Source organism: Sorex araneus, chromosome 2, assembly GCF_027595985.1.
Source record: "Sorex araneus isolate mSorAra2 chromosome 2, mSorAra2.pri, whole genome shotgun sequence".
Taxonomy (NCBI): Eukaryota; Metazoa; Chordata; class Mammalia; order Eulipotyphla; family Soricidae; genus Sorex; species Sorex araneus.
In genome coordinates, this window is record NC_073303.1 from 46,765,773 (window position 1) to 46,784,945 (window position 19,173).

The 19,173-nt window shown below is 59.7% G+C and overlaps 1 protein-coding gene across 1 annotated transcript in view; it reads right to left on the minus strand.

The window, feature by feature from the left end:
• Positions 1–11,212: 11,212 nt before the first annotated feature.
• The window catches only part of ROR2 (receptor tyrosine kinase like orphan receptor 2), a 156,668-nt gene continuing 148,707 nt past the window's right edge, over positions 11,213–19,173 (minus strand). The window contains exons 6-9 of the mRNA XM_055127512.1: positions 18,338–18,652; positions 16,423–16,668; positions 13,681–13,883; positions 11,213–12,797 (exon numbers count right to left, since the gene is read on the minus strand). Coding sequence (XP_054983487.1) covers positions 11,349–12,797; positions 13,681–13,883; positions 16,423–16,668; positions 18,338–18,652 — 2,213 coding nt within the window. The 3' untranslated portion in view covers positions 11,213–11,348. The remainder of the gene's footprint in view (positions 12,798–13,680; positions 13,884–16,422; positions 16,669–18,337; positions 18,653–19,173) is intronic.

Here is a 19,173-nt window from a genome sequence, read left to right on the forward strand (position 1 = left end):
ATGTCGAGTATAAATAACAAGCAAATAAACTGGCAAAACACAATAAAACAAAAACAAAACAAAACAGAAAAAGCAGCCTCTCCCTGCATTGCAAACCCTCCGTCTCCCTCAGTGCACAGGACTCGGCCCTGTCCTTAGCCCAGTAATAAACCCCAGTCGGCCCCATGTTCTCTAGAATTTAGAGCCGTCCAGACGCTCCACACAGATATCATTACATTTCCTCTTCCCTCCTGCTGACCAATCTGTTTGTTCATCCAATCTCAAGGGAGACCAGATGGACCTGTGAGACTTAAGAAGCTTCTTTGCCTCCAACCCAACAAAGTCATGCACGTGACTTAAGAACTGTCAGCACTTCTCCGCAGAGTCATGCGGCTCTGACCAAGAAAGAAGGGACAGGCTCCCTGTGGGATGCTCAGCTTTTGGAGGGAGGAGGCCAGGTAGGCTGATATGTGACACTAGTGTGTCGTGCTCAGAGAATCCGCAGTCACCGTGCAGGTTGTCTCTAGGAGAGCGATCAGGGAGCAGCACCAGAGCACAGAACAGAGCGACCTGGGTTTCAAACTGCAGTTCACAACTGGGAAAAAAGATTCCTGTTCTATTCTTCTGCTGAAAAACAAAGCAGAGGACATGTCCTCAAGCACAAAGCAAAAGCACAAGGAGGGAACTCAAGAGGAGGAAGAGAAAGCGTTTGAAGGCGCAACCGCAAGAGGCAGAGTTTGAAAATAGCTTCCAAGGTAAAGGAGGGCTGGAGGCATAGTGGAGCCAGGGGAGCACTTGCCTGTGAGGGCTGCTGCAAGCCCCGCCGGGAGTGAGGCCTGAGTGCAGAGCCAGCAGTAACCCCTGAGCACTGCAGGGGTGGTCCCCAAGCCTAGAGAGACAGAGACAGAGGGGGGTGAGGGAGGTAGGAGAAACATAAAGAATTGATCTTTGAGAAAGCAGGAACATTTTCCTGATCTGAACGAGGACTGAGACTCACAAATTAAGATAACTGGTTCTGCGCTGAGTGCTATTTATCCTAGTAGTTTTGGGAAAATGCTCATCATTAGTGCTTGAACTGTGTCTTCTCTGAATTGGCAAATTCAAGTCCCAGTTCCCAGAGTTTGGAATGTGACCTTATTTGGGAACAGAAGTGAGGCAGATGTGACTTAAGACAAGGTCACAGGGGGCCAATGTGGGTCCTCGTCCATTAGAACTGCTGTTTGCATGAAAAAGGGAATTTGGACATCAAGACAGACACAGGTGGAGGTGGGACAATCTGAGGACACATGAACAAAGGTGACATCTACAAGGCGAGGAGGAATAGCAGGCAGGTAGACAGGAACCTTGGCAATGAGTTCTAGGGAAGTAATTAAACCAAGACTTTAAGGAAATTACTGACACTAGCGTTAAAGTAGCCAAAAAGAAGTAAGGCTGAACCCATTTTGTGGACACAAACACTGAGTTCTCACAAGATTCACTAGTACCAGAACCACCTCCAGACAGAAGCTCCAGCAGAAACAAAGGTTTGTGACAGGGACATGAAGGTGAGCAGCAGGGTGCCGAGCTCTTCCCGTGACAACATCCGAGCAAGGGACAGTTATTCACATGGAAAGCCCTCCCTGGGGAATTTCGGGAGAAAAACTATAAAACCAAGACCAGAGTCTGCCCCTCATTCCGGGGCGGGGGGGGTCTCTCCGCCTGGGACGAGCCACTCGGCCCTCTCACTCCCTCTCCTAAACACTTGGCTCTCTCTTTGCTTTGCTTCCGGGCCACAGGCAGTGATGCTCAGGGACTACTCTTGTTATGCACTCAAGAACTACTCCTGGCAGGGCTCAGGGGACCATGTGGACTACTGGGGGATTGAACCCGGGGCCGCCACAGATAAGGCAAGTGCCCTACCTGCTGTACTGTTGGTCTGTTCCTCTTTTTTATAATCTCTAAATAAAACTTCTTTTACTTCACCATTCCTCTCCGCCTGAAATTCTTCTCTGTGAGATGGGGAGATAGACCTGTGGTGTCTAGGATTGGGGACTGACTTTCCTTTCTGGCACAGAGCACTCCCTGCTCCAGCGCGGGTTCCAGGGCTCCCCCAAAGACTGGGTGCAGGAGTCATTTCCCATGCCAGTCAGAGTAAGTGGGACCAGACACGGCCCGATGCCCACTGAGTGGGGTTGGCAAGTGGGGAAGGTGCACGAGGCGGAGGCTCGTTGCAGACTCTCACAGGTCCTAGATTTGCCAGGCACACCGGGGGGCTGAGAGGGAGGCACAGGCTTCTGCCAAGACACTTCACAAGGGCCCCCAACACAGCCTTCACAGCCCTTGGAGAAACGAGCCCTGCATCACCTGGACTTGACCTTGCACATCCACGCTGGGAGGCAGCAGGTGCTTGTCCAGGCCAGCCAGCCCCAGCCGGCACGGGCTCTGCTCTGCGGCTGGAGTTGGTGAGTCCGGGGAACGGAGGGTGGAAACCTGAGAAGCTTGCACACAGGAAAGTAGGTGGCCCAAAGGACAGGAGGCTCGGGCACAGAAACTGTCTTCCAGGAAACTGTGGTCAAGGTCACACATGCCTTCAGTTCTCTCTTCCAGTTTCCTCTTGCACGCTCTGCCCCGGCGTCTCTACCCAAATGTCTCGTGTCAGTCCAGAGCCGTAGTACAGTTGGGGGTGGGGGGGGATTACCTTGCATGCTGCCAACTTGGGTTTCATCCCCAGCTTTCCGCACGGCCCCTGAGCCCTGCCAGGAGTGATCCCTGAGCACAGAGCCAGGAGTAAGCCCTGAGCACCTCCAGATATGGTAGTAACTAAAAAATTAAAAAGAAAGAAAGTAAAAAAGAAAATAAAATGTCTCATTGTCAAAGTATTCCCAGGTGAGCAAGACTCACTGAGCGGGGACCTCGGCCGTGGTGTCCCCCACGGTGAGCCTTCATCCCTGCATAGCTGCCCGGGAGCCTCATCTCCCAGAGTCCCCGTGCTGCGCCCCGGCCTCCTCCTCCGCACACATTTCCTCCCTCCTGGCATCTCCCCTGTGACGGGTCCTGAGCCCACTGATGGACTGCAGGCTCCCGTGTGTGTTTCTACCCTGAACCCCAGAGACTGCTACCTACTATCACAATCAGCATTTCTGGCTGTGACAGTGTGTCTCTCCAGGGACTCCCCGGCAGGGGACAGTGGGAGAGACCGAGGCAGGCATGAGGAAGGGTCTTGCAGAGCTGGCGCCGCCTCCACAGGCAGACCCAGGGAACTACTGTCACGGCTGCAGGATTTGCAGGCCCTGTTTGGGGGGCACTGAGACTGTGCCTCTGCTGTAGCCCCGAAGTTCCTCCCTGGCACCCAGGACCACATAATGTGGCTCTGCAGCGGGGTTACCCACCAAGGCGGGGTGACCTGACATGTGGCCTAAGCAGTGTTCCCCTGGCGTGTGTTTTCTTGGCCTGACCCCTCAGGACCTGCTCCACACTCCCCCTCAGGATGGGCAGCCAGTCCCCAGGGAGCTGCACTGCTGGCCGCGGGCATAGCCTCTGCGGGATCCTTGAGTCAATGGGCCTCGGTGTCCCGGCGCGGGGTTCAGGGAGTAAGGGTGATAGAGCGGGGCCGGAAGGGCGCCAGCTGAAGCGAGCCGGTCACTTTAAGTCTCATCCAGGTGCGCGTCAGAATAGAGAATGGGATGGCTGGAGGGGAGTCTGGCAGCAGGTACAAGAGCCCCTGGCCCCACCTCACCCTCTCAAGTTGGCCTCTCTCTGTCCTTCTCTCTGTCCGAAGCTGCAGGACCAGGCAGGGCCCTGCTCGGACAGATGGACAGGTGGCGGAGAACAGGCAGACCTCAGAGCACAGGCAGGGTCCAGACGCCCGGGAAAGCTCAGGCTCAGGCAGGCCTGGACGTCCAGGCAGGGACACTAGCCGCGGAGTCACACTCCCGGCTGGAGACGGGAGAGCGGAAAGAATGACAGGGACTGCTGAGTAGAGCACGCGGCCGAGGGACAGGCACGGAGCGCAGGAGGCGGCCCTGGCCGGAGACGAAGGAGAGTGTCCGTGGGACGGAGAGAGCCATGCAAGGGCAGGGCCAGGCGCTGCTCTCTAAGGCCAGGGCAGCGCATGGGAGGAGACCCAGGGGCCGGTCAGGGAAGGGGCCGTGTCAGGGACAGAGACGCTGTCACAGGTGAGGAGGCCTGGATCCATCTACTTAAGCTGGACAATAGACGTTTAATCTTCCGAGTTTTGCGTGCAAATCTTTCATACAATTCCCAAGAACCCACCCGCACGAGAAGACCCACTTTTGTGCTACTAGGGGGCATTTGGCAGTTCTGCAGGTCCGGAAACTGGCCTGCTGCCCTCACCTCGTCTCACCCACATCTCACTGGCTTCCTGTGTCGGACCCTGACCAGGCCCAGGCCTGGGCTGAAAGGAAGGAAAGAAAGACGTTTTCGAGGGAACGCCCTGTTTCATCTGGGAGACGTAGTGAGAGTGAGAGTTAATCTGACCTTAGGTTCTCTTTGAGGAAAAAAACCTCATAAAACCTGGTAAGCAATTTTATCCAAATAGGTCTGCAGCAGGGGCTTCAAAAAACCACCGTGAAACACGCCCAATGAAATGTGGTGACAGAAAACCCACAATGACACTGAGGAGGCTTCCCGAGTCCAGGGCAGGTGCGGCTCTGGGTCTCCCCTGAGGACTCACCGTCCCTCGGGAGGGTGTGGTGTGGGCAGGGCAGAGCCCAGAGCCCAGTCCTGGGGTTCTCCTGCCTTGCTTCCACCACCTCCTGATCATTCCTGCGAGGAAGAGAGACGCTTCGAGCTTTCTGGGGCTCCAGAGGTCCTGTATTGAGTGGGAGTGAGAGGACAGGGGGTCCCACCCACTCTGAGGACGTCCGTAAGGCTCTTAGAGTCACTAAAAAGAACCACTAGCTGCAGGTTTCCTCGTGACTGGAGAGAGAGGTGGGTTCATGGCACCCCCGCCTGCCTCCAAGCCACATTCAGGATGTCTCCCTCCCCCCATGCCCACCCCCAAAGCCTGAATCCAGGCCTCCAAGCCTCTGCTCTCTGCTGCATAACCCACGGAGGAAGCCGGGCCTAGAACAGCTGGCCTGAGCGTGGGGCTGTCCTCGCTGTTACGGGGTGACCAAACCCCCTTTTCGGGCTTTGCTCAGGCTGAACTCTGCACAAGGAACCAAGTTTCAGGTCCCCTGGGCCCCCGGGGGCTGACAGGCTGCTGTGAGTCTGTGTCTTTCTGGCGCCTCTTTGCCTCTTGGGGGGCCCCACTCCCACCACAGCCATGTACTCTGGGGAACCCACTCTTAGTGGGGTTTGCCGTGCCTGGTGCCGTACATGGGCCTTCCCTGGTGCTTTCATACCCCCAGCCTCGGTCCTTTGGGCCTGCAGTTCCACCGAGTTAGAGGCTCACACAGACCTCTACCCCAAGCTCTCAAGTCATGTTCAGGAGGCCCTGGGCTGGGCCTTCAGTGCGGGGACCCCAAGGACATTCGCTGCTTGGAACCCCGAGTGCCGGTGATAGCTGGGCCACCCCCGAGGTGCTCCAGGTCTTCAGGGGAGCACGTGGTGCCAGGACAGAACTGTGGTTTGCCGCGTGGGGCGAGCGCCCTGAATGCTGGGCCGCCAGAGAGGCTGTTGGTGCTGCTGAGCTGGCGCAGCGCTGGGGTCACACGTCACGCGGGGGCTCCACCGGCCGTTGGCTTCGGAACTCAGGCTTGATGTTCTCAGCCTGTGATTCCCACAGAACCACGGCAGTGAGACGAGGGAGCCAGGGCAGCTACAAAGGGACGCTGTGCTTGGGTCGAGGGTAGCCTCTCTGTGCCTCCCGGCGGGGGCCAGAGGCCACCCACAGCTGCAGGCCCCTTCACGCCCCCGACCGCTGCCTTTAGTTCCAAGTGGAAAGGTGGTTTCTGAGAACCAGACAGTTACATTTCTCCTTACACAGAAACTATTTGCACTGGCTTTTTAAAAATTTTCTCAGTGAATTTTCACATGCACTTACCCAGCAAGTTAATGTTTGTGCCTAGTACACTGATTTTTAAATGTTCTGCATATTTCTGAGTAGAGTTTACCAAGTTGCTCTCTGCTGACTTCAGCGAGGTCAGTTTTCATAAATGCACTGGATCTTTTTAAAAGCTACTATCTGAGAGTCCCCAAGGCAATTTTATCATTACTATTATTATGATTGGGCAATATTGATCAGATCAGTATTTCCATTTCTACATAATAAACTCTCTTTAGTGACCATGTGCACAAAAATAAATGTGAAGAATAACTGTTACCATGGCACAAGACTTTCAGAAGATAAAAATTTAGTCCACTCATAATTTAGTGTAGTTCAGTCAACTTAAAGCTTGAATAAATGTCATAACCTTTTACAGAACATCACGCTCTCCAAATCTCCTGTCCATACAACCCTGCAGCAAATGTATCTGGAACAGGCACTGCTGGCTGGACTCAATGGTGAGCAAGGGAGGAAGCACCAAGTCATCTGCTCAGGAGGAAGCGAACCGAGATACACTGGAGGGCCATAAACAGCAGCTGTGAATCGTGTTGGTCCACTGACAGAACCAGACATTCGTCGATAAATACAAAAATTAGATTAAAATCTGACTCCTTTGTTACAATGCATGGAACATCATATCTGGAACTAAGTCTGATTTTTTTACATCAACATTATTGATGCCTAAAGCTGTCTTATGCAAGTCGCCGAAGCATCATCCGTATTGTGTATCCTACAAGGTAATGCTGTTGCTGGTACTGACTGTTTGCCTTGTAAATGACTGAGGTAACTTTAGTCTCCATTACCATATGGTAAGTGTTTCTTCCTCTTTCCTAGGACCTTTTCATAACATTTCTCAAGCTTCACTGACGACAAGACAGACAGATAGCATGTGCTACTTGACAGGCCCACAGCCGAATCATCATACTTAAGTTTGGGGGGCGTCCAGCATTCTACACGAAGAATGCCAACATTCCCCTTGACAGGGCTGGCATCTCTGTGCCTGTGGTGTTGGAGGGACACCTGAGTCACCCGACGCCTTCCTGAGGTGCTGGCTGGTGCCGAGACCTCGGCAGAGCCCAGCTGTGGCTCCTGTGGGTTTCTGAGACCAGCCCTGAGCATCTGCAGGTCACCCAGGACAGAAACTGCCGCTTCCACAAGGACACCTGGGCAGCGGGTGTCCCCTTGCTTCAGGACTTGTTACTCAGGCTCTGAAGGACACTCCCTTCATAACAGAGTGCAGGTCCTTCCCCGGGAGCCCACGCCCCAGAGCCCGCCTGGGCTGCAGGCTCCGAGACGCCTCTCAGCAGACCTTCAGCACGCACAGGCGCTAGCACGCGAGTGGCCTCTCCTTCCGCTTCAGAGGGAGAGAAGCCAGAGACAGGTTCTCTGTGTCCGTGCCTGGTCCCAGGGACAAACCAGCTCTCTGCGCCCGATGGCAGGTGTGGCAGAGCCTCAGGCCTCATTCCTCACTTCCCTGCAGCCCCTGCTGTGGACCCGTGGCCTGAGTTCACACAAACACGCAGTACTCGAGACTGGTTTTCTCTGGTATGTCTCCTTCTCCACGCTAAGGCTGCATACTCCGTGTTGCATTCCTCAGATGAACATGACTGCCAGTGAGAAAAGTACCAGCAGCCCTGGTGTAAGCGGCCTGAGCAGGGTCACTGACTGCGCCTGGAGGCAAGCCCGGCCCGAGAAGCATCTCCCACACGCTGGCAGCCACACAGCAATCTCCAGACACCACAGGAGGCTCCTCACAGGGACGTCTGCTCTGAAGTCACCCAAGAATGTGCCCAGGAATGTGCGGCAGAATCAGTGAAAGGACCAGGTGAAGCCCCGAGAAGCAGCAGGTCGCACACACGTCCTTTCTCGAATGTGCAGCTGAACTCAGTGCTGTCCCCTCCTCTCTGCCAGCCCCCATCTGCCTGGAGCCTCTGTGATAGCTCAGGGTCTGATACAGACCGACTACCACACCCGCTGCCAACACACCACCTCACACACCTCGCAAACCATGCCAAGCACAAACCCTCACCACCTCACATACCACACACCACAGAGACACAGACACACCCTCACCACCTCACAAACCACACACATTGTAGACACAGACACCTCTCTCACTACCTCATATACCACACACACAAGATGCTACATAACCCCCCCGCACTTCACAATACCACACATACACACCAGGCACCACACAACACAAATCTCACTACCTCACAACACCACACTCAACACCACACGCGCATACCTTCACCATCTCACGATTCCATACCCCCACACCTCCACTTACCCCTTACCATCTCACATCCCACACATACCCCACAGATAACACACACACACACACACCTCACCTCAACCTCACCTCACATACAACACACACATATCACAGACAAGACAGCAAGAAACTCACACCTCAGCAGCTCAGGGGTATGGACACTGCTCCCATTTCCCCACCGCCTGCAATACCCCCCACACTCACCACATCGTGTACCCCACCCCACCCCCACCCCTCCCTCTTCACCCCAAGGAGCACAGTTACTCGCTCACTTTTGTTCTCATGGTGACTTCTGTAAAGTGAAGCCCTCTTCCCCGGTCACTGAATGCTGAGCGTCGCTCGTGAATGCTCTCCCCACACCACATTGCTCACAGAACTAGTAGCCATCACATGCCTGCCACAGGGGTCCTTCGCTCATTACAGCTCCCCGGGCTGTTGGCCACTGCCGTCAGCCCCCTGCAGGTGGGGCTTCCCTCAGCTCCACGCCATTGTCACCTCACAGTGTCTTCATCAATTAAAGCCAACAAAAGTTAGGATTTTCTTGGTCTGGAGCACAGCGGGTAGGGCGTTTGCCTTGCACTCGGCTGATCCGCGTTCGAATCCCAGCATCCCATATGGTCCCCTGAGCTCCGCCAGGGGTGATTCCTGAGTGCATGAGCCAGGAGTGACCCTGTGCATCGCTGGGTGTGACCCAAAAAGCAAAAAAAAAAAAAAAAAAGTTAGAATTTGACACACCCTCGGCCCAGATAAGATCCAGAGCTGCTGCTCTCGAAACAGACCCTCTGCTCCTAAAGACTATGACCCAAAAGGTCTTCTAACCCATTTTGGCACCCAGAGCGGCTTCTTACAGACATGCATCTAAACTGAACTAAAATATCAGAAATCCAAAACCAAAAGAGCTCACAGAATCTTCATTCTCAGCAATGAAAAGAAATTATTAAATGATGCTTTTTTCGCAGGCCTGATTATTGGGGGAAAGTTCCAAACAATAATAGTGAGTTCTCTATTGAAATATTGAATGTATTCAAAGTATAGAGAGAATAAAGTGAAGATCATTACCTACTTAGGTGGGGGCTGGGTGGGAGGGGCATATATTGGGGTTCTTGGAGGTGGAACATGTGCACTGGTGAAGGGATGGGGGTTCAATCATTATATGACTGAGACTTAAACCTGAAAGCTTTGTGTTTTTTTTTCATGGTGATTCAATATAATAAAATTAAATTTAAAAAAAAGTTGGGATTTGAGCTGCGGCCGCGTGGCACAGCTGTGTGGTGAAGGGTGCCCACACACCACTGGGACAGACAGGATAAGTGTTGTAAAACTCAAGTCCTGAGATTTTCGTGGTGAGCTAACTCCCCATGCCAAGGAAAAATGTCTCCATACAAATAAGGAAGGCCATCAGCAGTGGTAGGGAGCGTGGTGGGCCACGTGGAAGCAGGTTTGTGACAAACCTGGCGAGATCTGTACACAGCCTTAGGAACACGAACTTTCTAGCTGAGCCCCAGCTTGTGACCCTGCAGATGACAAGAACCTTCCAGATCATGTCTGTGTGCTGCAGGTGTTGTGGGGTGGGGGCTGGAGAAGGGCCAGGCCCCGGGCAGCTGAGCCTCATCCAGGCTGTGCTTCTCACGTCCCTCCCCCAGTGGCAACCTCAGGAGCCTGAGCACCAAGGTAAATCCTGTAGTGACCTTGGCCCAGGTAGAGGAGAGCCAGCCTGCCCAACGTCCACTTCACACCCTTGGAAGCGCCAGGTTCTGGTTGAAAATGTCAAGCAGGGTCAGAGACACCTGGCTTGCACATGGCCAGCTCGGATTTTGTCTTGGCATTGCAGAGCCCTACGATGAGTGATCCTCGAGCACCACCAGATGTGGCCTCAAATCCCCAAAGGAAAAGATAATTTCAGGGCCAGAGAAATCATACAGAGCTAGGGCACTTGCCTTGCACGTGACCAACCCAGGTCAGGCCATGGTGCGCAGTCCCACCAGGAGTGACCCCTGAGCAGAGCAGGAGCAAGCCCCAAGCACAGCCGGGTGCAGACCAACCCCCTCCCCACTGACCCCAAATGTCAAAAGCACAGGATCTCTGGAGATGGGTTTAAAACCCAAAGCCACCCTCCACGTCCTCTGCAATCAGGTCAGCCCTGAGACGTAACGGGAAGAGCCCCGGAAGTTGACTCCTTCATGTTTCCAGGACACAGCCTCATTCAGACACACCTGCTGGCCGGGACCCCCGCAAGCCCAGACCCACCCAAGTCACCCCAGGTCTTCTGTGGCAGAGACAGAACAGACATTCCGTTTCCTTTATTGCTACGCCAGGGTGGGAGTGACAGGTGACGCTGGGACAGTGACAGGTGAGGCCAGCTGGGCGCACAGGCAGGCTGGCTGCGGGAACTCTGAAATGAACGGACCTCGCTTACATGCCAGAGAAAAATACAATCAGGTGACATCCCGAGTGGGGAATGTAAACACTTAAATTACTAAGTCATTACTTTAAGCTCAAAATACTTCAATGAAAATGGCATCCGAACATCATATAAATTACATTTAAGGTCTGTACATGATCGGAGGGGAAGGAAAACAAAACGAAACAATACTGTGCTCTGTACAATAATGCTTCCTCTGCAACATTCCAAAGGGCTGAAACACGCTTCCTTGAGTTCCAGAACAGGGACACCTGTAGGAGCAGGGACCGTCATCTCCCCAAGGCCGCGGACGGTGTCAGTCTCCGGTAAGGCACATTTCACACGCAGGAGCCGACGCAGAAGCCCTGTCCGCAGACCCGGCGGGAGGCCGTCCTTGCCGCTGTCTCTGCGCCCAGGGGCCACATTCTGGCGGGGGCCAGCGGGACAGGCAGCGCCTCCGCCCAGGCCGGGCATCTCCGCCCTGCGCCCTGGGCCCAGCACGGTCCTGCAGGCTGGGCGCGACGCGCGGGCAGAAGGGACGTGTCCTCGACTGCAGACACAGCCCGTCCACCGCCCGCTCCGAGGCCGCGCGTCCTGCTGCCGGCCGCCCGGAGCCGGAGGCGGGGGGCACGCAGCGTCCGGGCCCACAGACACGCGTGTCCGAGGAGGCGCCGCCCTCGCCTCTCCCGGCCCGGGCGCGCTCAGGCGTCCAGCGGGGCGGGGGCCTCGTCCGGCTGCAGCGGGTCACTGTCGCCCAGCAGCTCCGTCTCGGGCACGGAGCCGTCCTCCTCCTCCTCCTCCGCCTCCTGCACGGGGCCCTGCGCCGCCTCGTCGGCCGCGTGCGGCGTGTCCTCGGCGCCCTCGGACAGCAGCGCGGCCCGGTCGGCCACCGAGGTGTTGGACGGGGCCGTGGTCACGTAGCCGGTGCTGGTGGAGCCGCTGCCGCTGTGGTGGGAGCCGGGCTTGGGCGCGGGCGGCGCGGGCGCCTGCTGCGGCGCCAGGGGCAGGGGGATCTGCACCGGGTAGAAGTTGGGCAGGTAGGCGCCGTAGGCGGGCACGGGCTGGTAGCCGTTGACCGGGATGTAGAGCTGCGGCGGGGGCACCAGCGGCCGGATCTGGCCCTTCATGGGGAGGAACTGCGGCTGCGCGAAGGGCGGCGCCTTGGGCTTGGGGCCCCCGTAGCGGGCGTTGCTGACGTTGCTCACGGGGCTGGTGCTCAGCGAGCTGGTCTGCGTGGCGTTGCTGGCGCCCGAGGTCTGCGCCGAGCTGCTGTAGGGCGCCAGGTTGCCCCAGGCGCGGAGGCGGCTGTGGATGTCCTTGAAGCGCGGCCGCAGCCCGGGGAACTCGTTCCAGCACTCGATCATCAGCGCGTACACCCAGGCCGGGCAGTCGTCGGGGCAGGGCAGCACCTGGCGGCCGCGCACCATCTCCACCACGTCCTGGTTGGAGTGGCCGCAGTAGGGCTGCAGCCCGTAGCTGAACACCTCCCACAGCACCACGCCGAACGACCAGATGTCCGAGTCCACGGAGAACTTGCCGTACATGATGGCCTCGGGGGACATCCAGCGGATGGGCAGCAGCGCGCTGCCCACCAGCTTGTAGTAGTCGGCCGAGTAGACCTCGCGGAAGAGCCCCAGGTCCGAGATCTTCACGGTCAGCTTGTCGAACACCAGCACGTTGCGGGTGGCCAGGTCCTTGTGCACCACGTGGTGGCTGGCCAGGTACTCCATGCCCGCGGCGATCTGCACGGCCACGTGCACGAAGTCGGGGGGCTCCAGCGCCGACTTCACCGTGCGGTCGTCGTCCGCGCTGCCCACGTCCGAGTGCGGCGAGCGCATGACCAGGAACTCGTGCAGGTCGCCGTGCGGGCAGTAGCTAAAGACCATGCTGAGGGGCTGGTCCTTGGTGACCACGCCCAGCAGGCACAGGATGTTGGGGTGCTGCAGCCGGGCCCGCAGCAGCGCCTCATGCCGGAACTCCTCCCGCAGCGGCCCTTCCGCCTTGTCCTTCAGCGTCTTTATGGCCACAGCCTGGGTCTGCTCGCCCGGGGCCGGGCTGAACAGGTGGCCCTTGTAGACCTTGCCGAAACGGTCCTCCCCCAGCTCCTCCATGAAGCGCACTGTGGACAGGCTGATCTCCTTGAGCTTGCCCTGGGGGGAGAAGCCAGTGAGATCCCCGCTGGGGCCCCGCAAGGGGCACAGGGAGCGGGGCTGGGGGTGGACACGGTCTTGGCTGCCCGTGGGACTTGACACTCTCCGAGGCCACGAGGCTGCTGGCAACGGCCCCGGGGCCCAGATACTGCAGCCGAGGGGGAGTGAATGCACACACATCTGGGCTCGCTGAGAGTGCTCCCCAGCCACGCCGAGCACCAACAGGCCCCCGAGCACCCTGCCCGCTCTCGGCTGCGGTATGTGGCCAGCAGCTCCCGGCCACGCTTTCCCTACCTGGCACCCGTCCCCGCTCCTCCGTTCCAGCCAAGAATCAATAATCCCATGCCACACGGCCGTGAGTGCCTCACCCCTGACCGCCCAGGAAAGCTTCATGCCTCTACTCCCCCCAGGAGCACGAAGGGCCCAGCTGCAGCCGGACGGGGCGGAGTGGCCCCCAGCTGCAGCCGGATGGGGCGGAGTGGCCCCCAGCTGCAGCCGGACGGGGCGGAGTGGCCCCCGGCTGCAGCCGGATGGGGCGGAGTGGCCCCCCGGCTGCAGCCGAGCGTGTCTGCCTGCCCAGGCCACTCAGGGGGGCAGGCGTGCTGGCCAGCCACACCCAGCTCTATCCCGGAAAGGAAAGCAGTGGAACCCAACGCCAGAGAGGCTAGCAAACGAGCCCGGGTCCCTGAGATCTGCCCCAGTCCCCAGGCCACCTGCGTGCCCGAATGGCCGGTGGGGACGGTCAGCTGGCGCACCCCCAACCAGGCCAACAGCGCGGGTACTGGCTGGGAGGAAGCGCAGCCCTGCAGGCCGCCAGCCCCACAGGGGGATCCGCCACACAAGGACCTTGACGCCGTGTGAGGGCAGGGCCGTGGGCACGGACCTGCTTGTGCTGGCTGATGAGCGGCATCTCCACGTCCTGGCTGGGCGAGGCCATGAGCTGGCGGCGCTGGGGCGTGGAGGCCGAGGCCTTCTGCCTATTCCGACACATGCAGACCAAGAAGAAGAGGCAGGCGATGACCAGAGGGATGGCGATGCTGGGGACCAGGATGTACAGAATCCCCATCTTGCTGCCGTCCTGGGGGCCTGAGAACACACCGTGCTCATGAGACTCCTGGAAACAGTGCTCACCACGCCCCGCCCCGCCCTCCTCCCTCCATCCACGCCCACCAGCCTCCTCTCCACCCACGCCCACCAGCCTCCCCTCCACCCACGCCCCGCCCCGCCAGCCTTCCCGCCACCCACTCAAGTGAGGAGGCGCCGGTGTCTGGTAGGCTTCACTTCACCAAATCCCTCCCACCCTGAAGAACAAGGCCCTGAAATGCCCTTCTCAGGCACGACCGGCTGCCACGCACACACGGGGCAGGTAGGCCACGGGCCCGCTGCCTCTGACCCACGGTCTCCCCGTGCGCAGCAGCCATGGAAGGAGGCACTGGACCTGACACCAACTCCGTTCACTTGGCAAAACCTCGCCCCCGTCCCAGGCGCGGGCACTGGATGGAGTTCCTCTGCCAGCGTCCCAGGTCCCACCGCCTCATCGCGGCAGCCTTGAGGATACCAGCGACCCGACAAGCACGCAGGCGGCCCGTGTGCACTGCAGCGGGTTCTGGGAAGGAGCTCAGGAGTGGCGCTCTACCGCCCTCTGCAGGATTCCAGGGAAGTGACAGGGCACCGGCAAGGTTAGAGGTGGACTTCCACGGAGCACGGTGGCGAGGCTCCAGAAGGCCCCTTTCCATCCCAAATCCACGGGCAGAGGAGTGAGCTCAGTCTCTGAGGCCAGCAAGGAATGGAGGCCCTCGGGGTTCGGAGCCAGCTCTGACAAGGAGCTTGTTCCTAGCCCTTGGGACTTAGAGGGAAGCATCGCCCCAGCACGACCCACACCGGGCAGTTCTAGTCCTGCCCTTTGGGGCACGTCTCTTGGCCGTCAGGGAGAGGCTCAAAGGTGCGCGGCTGGAGAGAGTACAGCAGGCAGGGCGCCTGCTCTGCACACACTGACCCAGGTTCAATCCGGGGCACCCCACATGGCCCCCTCTGCTTAACATCCTCTTCGTGAGATGGCCAGGAGTGTCCACGCGTAGCTGTGCTGCAATTTTATATACAGCGGCTATTTCTAATGACCAGAGGACCCCCCACCCGCAACAGTGGGGCAGGTCACCAGAGTTTTAGGTTCACTTGGAGCTGAGTGTGAAATAACCAACAGATCTGTTTAAAAGGATTCATTTCAATCGCGCCCAACCCCTATCTGCCCCTGCCGGCTCTGAGGGAGAACAATGCATCTCAGATGACACTGCCCAGAGAATCCAGCTCGCCAGTAAATGGACAGACCCCAAGCTGCCAACATTCCTGAAAAAATAATGAGCTTGGCTCCTCTTCGTGTCAGAAGTGATTCTGCAGTAAACATCCTTGGAGTCCTGTCCTGGAAGTGAAACTAGCTCTGCAATATGATTTCTGGAACTGCCAGACTTTAAGGACACAATATCCGGGCTCGAGGAGACAGTACAGGGGTCTGAGCACATGCCTGGCATGCGCCCTCCCAGGCGCCTCACCCCCAGTGCCAACGTGGCCCCTGAGCATTGCCAGGGCAGCGCTGGAGGGTCCCTGCAGCACAGGGCCGGCAGCATGCAGCCCTCGGATTCACACACTGAGCCCAGCCCCTACTGGCTAAGTACTGCTAGGACAGACCCCTGTGGCCCTGCTTGGGAGACCCCTATAAAAAATTAGGGACAACTGTTGCTGTTTCCATACACCAACAAACTACAGTAGCTTGGCTTGAAGTAATTCCAGGCCGGAGAAATGGTACAGAGCAGAAGGCCTTGCGTGCAGCTGACCTCAGTTCGATCCCCAGCATCACAGATGGTCCCCGGAGCCCCTCCAGGAGTAATCCCTGAGCACAGAGCTACAAGTAAGCCCTGAGCACTACCAGGCGTGGCCCAAATAACAAAATAAAATATAATAAAATTAAAAAGTAATCCTGGGGGCAAGGAAGATAATAGAGTGGGTAAGGTGGGTAAGGTGTCTGGCCTGCACGTGACCAATGCAGGTCGATCCCCAACATCCTACAATGCCCCTCAAACACCGTCAGGAGTGACTCCTGCGTGCAGAGCCAGGAGTAAGTCCTGAGCACTGCTGGTTCACCCCAACCTCCAACAAAAGCAAAACAAACAGAAAAGCAATCTTGACCAAGAAATGGGGAAAGGGCCCAGGCCCCAGGCTGCTGGTCTCACCGCACTCACATCAGAACAGTGAATGCCTGAGAGCCAACAGAGAGCGAGGGAGGGGGAGGGAGAGAGGAAGGAAGGGAGAGGGAGAGAGAGGGGAAGAAACAGAGGAGGAAAAGGAAAGGGAAGAGAGGGAGAGAGCAAGACAGAGATGAGAGTGGGAGAGAAGAGAGAGCAGGAGAGAAATAGAGCCAGGAGAGAGAGAGGGAGTGAGGGATAGAGGGAGGAGGAGGGAGAGAGAGGGAGGGAGAGGGAAGGAGGGGAAGGGAGAGGAAGGGAGAGAGAGGGAGATAGAGGGGGAGAGAGGGAGAGGGAGGGAGAGGAAGGGAAAGGAGGGGAGGGAGGGAGGGATGGAGGGAAAGGGAGGGAGGAAGGGAGGGAGGGAGGGGGGCCGGGAGTAGACGTACCGCAGGAGGGGAGGTCACACAGCTCCATGCGCACGTTCTTGTTCTGCGTGAAGCACCAGGGCCCCTCCATCTGCCCGCCAGGGTTCCGGCAGTACGCGTGCCCCCCTCCCAGCTCAGGGAACTCCACGCTGCTCAGGTGGTGGCTGTGGGGGTGCTGCAGCGCCCACGGCTGGCACTGGTGCCCGGATTTGGTGGTGCTCGCAGTGCCCCTGTAGTCCGTGCCCGAGCCGTTGTAGCACTGGTGGTCTGCAAGGGAAGTGGTGTCAGGCTCGGTGCCCTCTGCAGAGCCCGGGGCCTGCCCCTCCACGCCAGCCTCAGCAGCCTAGAGTATCGGGCCCAGAGGCCACGGCGAGCCGCGTCTCTCCTATCACGGTGAGCCTCCCTGGTGGTCGAGTGCTCGGGATTCGGTGCTCTCTGATCCTGGTGGGTCACGCCTGGGCCCAGTTCCCAGCCGCACCCTAAGCTAAGGCCAGGAAGACCCGCGTGAGAACAGACTTCATGACTCCAAGTCTGCCTGCAGGACCCCGGGTGCCCCCAGGGAGACCGCCCTCTCCCTCCTCACGCCAGGAGCCAAGGGCCCAGACAGCCCCAGGCTGGCCACCGGCTGCAGGAGGCCCGGCTCGACAGGCTGTGCCGGGCGCTGGGCGGGGGTCCGAGCCCCCCAGGGGCCAGGGCACCATGGGTCGGCCTACTCCGAGGCAGCGGGGCCCCAGAGCCATGTGCCATGGGATCGTGGCCAGCAGGTGACCGGAGTGCGTGTCAATGACCACTTGCACAATGACCCAGCTGTCATTACACGGCACAGCACTGGGCAAACAGTCACGGAGGCTACACTGGGGGCTCCACAGCCCCCGCTGGGCACCCGGGCCTGATCCACCAGGGCTGAGGGCAGCTGTCTGGTGCGAGGTGGCCATCTCCGTGCCAGTGGCCTCCCTGTTGATGGCCGGCACTGCCCAGCCCAGAGACACATCCCGCCTGGAGCGGCCTGAGCCGAACCCTGCAGGCTCAGGAGCGAGTTTAAAGTCCTGGCTGGGGAGAAAGTGCACAGCTCTGTCCTGCTCCCCCGGAGCCCACGGCCGGCTGGACCCGTCTCAGAACCCTACAGCCCTCAGGGGTCTTCCCAAGGCAGGGAGGACCCGGGCGGGGGTCTGAGCACAGCGAGGAGCTGAAGACTTGGCACTGGGCAGTGTCCTTCAGCCCCCAGCTGCCCAGTCAGCAAAGGGGTCAGCTGGGGTGGGGGCACCTCTGCTGGACAGGGGGCTCTAATGGGGGAGAGGTCTGGGGGGGGAGGGGGAACTCTGCGGGATGGAGCCTCATCTGGGGGCTGGATCAGCTGCCGTGGACAGGTCACTGGGGTCTCTGCTGGGGTCAGCCTGCTGGGGCCCACCAGAGACTGGCACAGGACACCACTGACGGCTCTGCTGGGGACGCTGCTGGGGTCAGCATGGACGCTGGGGTCTGCCGGGGTGAGCTGGCCTGGGCCGCTGGGGGCTCTGCTGGGGGTCAGGGCCCGCAGGGGTCTGGGAGGCGCGGTCGCGGGGTCTGGGAGCCCGTCGCGGGGTTGGAGGGCGCGGTCGCGGGGTTCGGGGGCCCGTCGTGGGGTCGGGGGGCCCGTCGCGGGGTCCGGGGCGCGGTCGCGGGGTCGGGGTCCCGTCGCGGGGTTCGGGGGCCCGTCGCGGGGTCCGGGGCGCAGTCGCGGGGTTCGGGGGTCCGTCGCGGGTCGGGGCGCGGTCGCGGGGTTCGGGGGCCTGTCGCGGGGTTCGGGGCGCAGTCGCGGGGTTCGGGGTCCCGTCGCGGGGTCCGGGGCGCGGTCGCAGGGTTCGGGGGTCCGTCGCGGGTCGGGGCGCGGTCGCGGGGTTCGGGGGCCCGTCGCGGGGTCCGGGGCGCGGTCGCGGGTCGGGGCGCGGGCACTCACAGCGGCCCAGCCGCTCGGCCGGGATGCCGATGCGCATGCAGCTGGCGGCCGCGGGGCTCTCGGGCAGCGGCAGCGCCTCGCACTTGGGCAGCTGCAGGCGCATGAGCAGCAGCGGGTCGGCGCGCGCGATGGAGTACTCCTGGCGGCACAGCTCGCGCTCCAGCACCTCGCACTCGTCGCGGCACAGCTCGCGCGGCTTGGGCGCCCGGGAGCGCGCGTCGCACAGCGGGAAGACGAAGTGGCAGAAGGACGGGATGGCGAACTGCGAGCACTGGTCCGACAGGTGCGTGGACGTCCCGATCATCGTGAAGGCGGCTGCGGGGACAGCGGGGCTGAGCGGCGCGACCCCCGCCCGCCCCGCCCCGGCCCGGGCTCGGACCCGGGAGCCCGAGACTGCACTGCCCGGCCCTTCTCCTCCGTCCTCTGGCCTCGGGACACCTGACCCGCTGCGATTTCGCGGACCAAAAGTTCCTTGGGCTTCCCTCCCATACCGGGGAGGGGCCGCGGGCACTGGCTCCCACCCAGCCCCGCCTCCCCACAGCTGCTGGAGCCCAGACCCCAGGGGCCCGAGGGGAGGACATCTGGGGGCTCAGGGGCACCCACGGCCTCCCTGCAAGGGAAGGCAGGGGGAAGGTGTCGGGAGGAGGGGGAGAGAGGGGGCAGGAGGTCCCTTTCCAGGAAGGCACTTGGCCTTTGGAGCCCGGGGCAGAGAGCAGTGTGGGCAGCGTCGTCCACGGTGCTCCTGGACGGCTATCTTGGTGGAGGGCGGAGGCCGCCTAGCGGGAGGAGCTGCTGGCTGTGTGAGCGGCTCAGGGAGCAGGACACAGGCTGCGGGC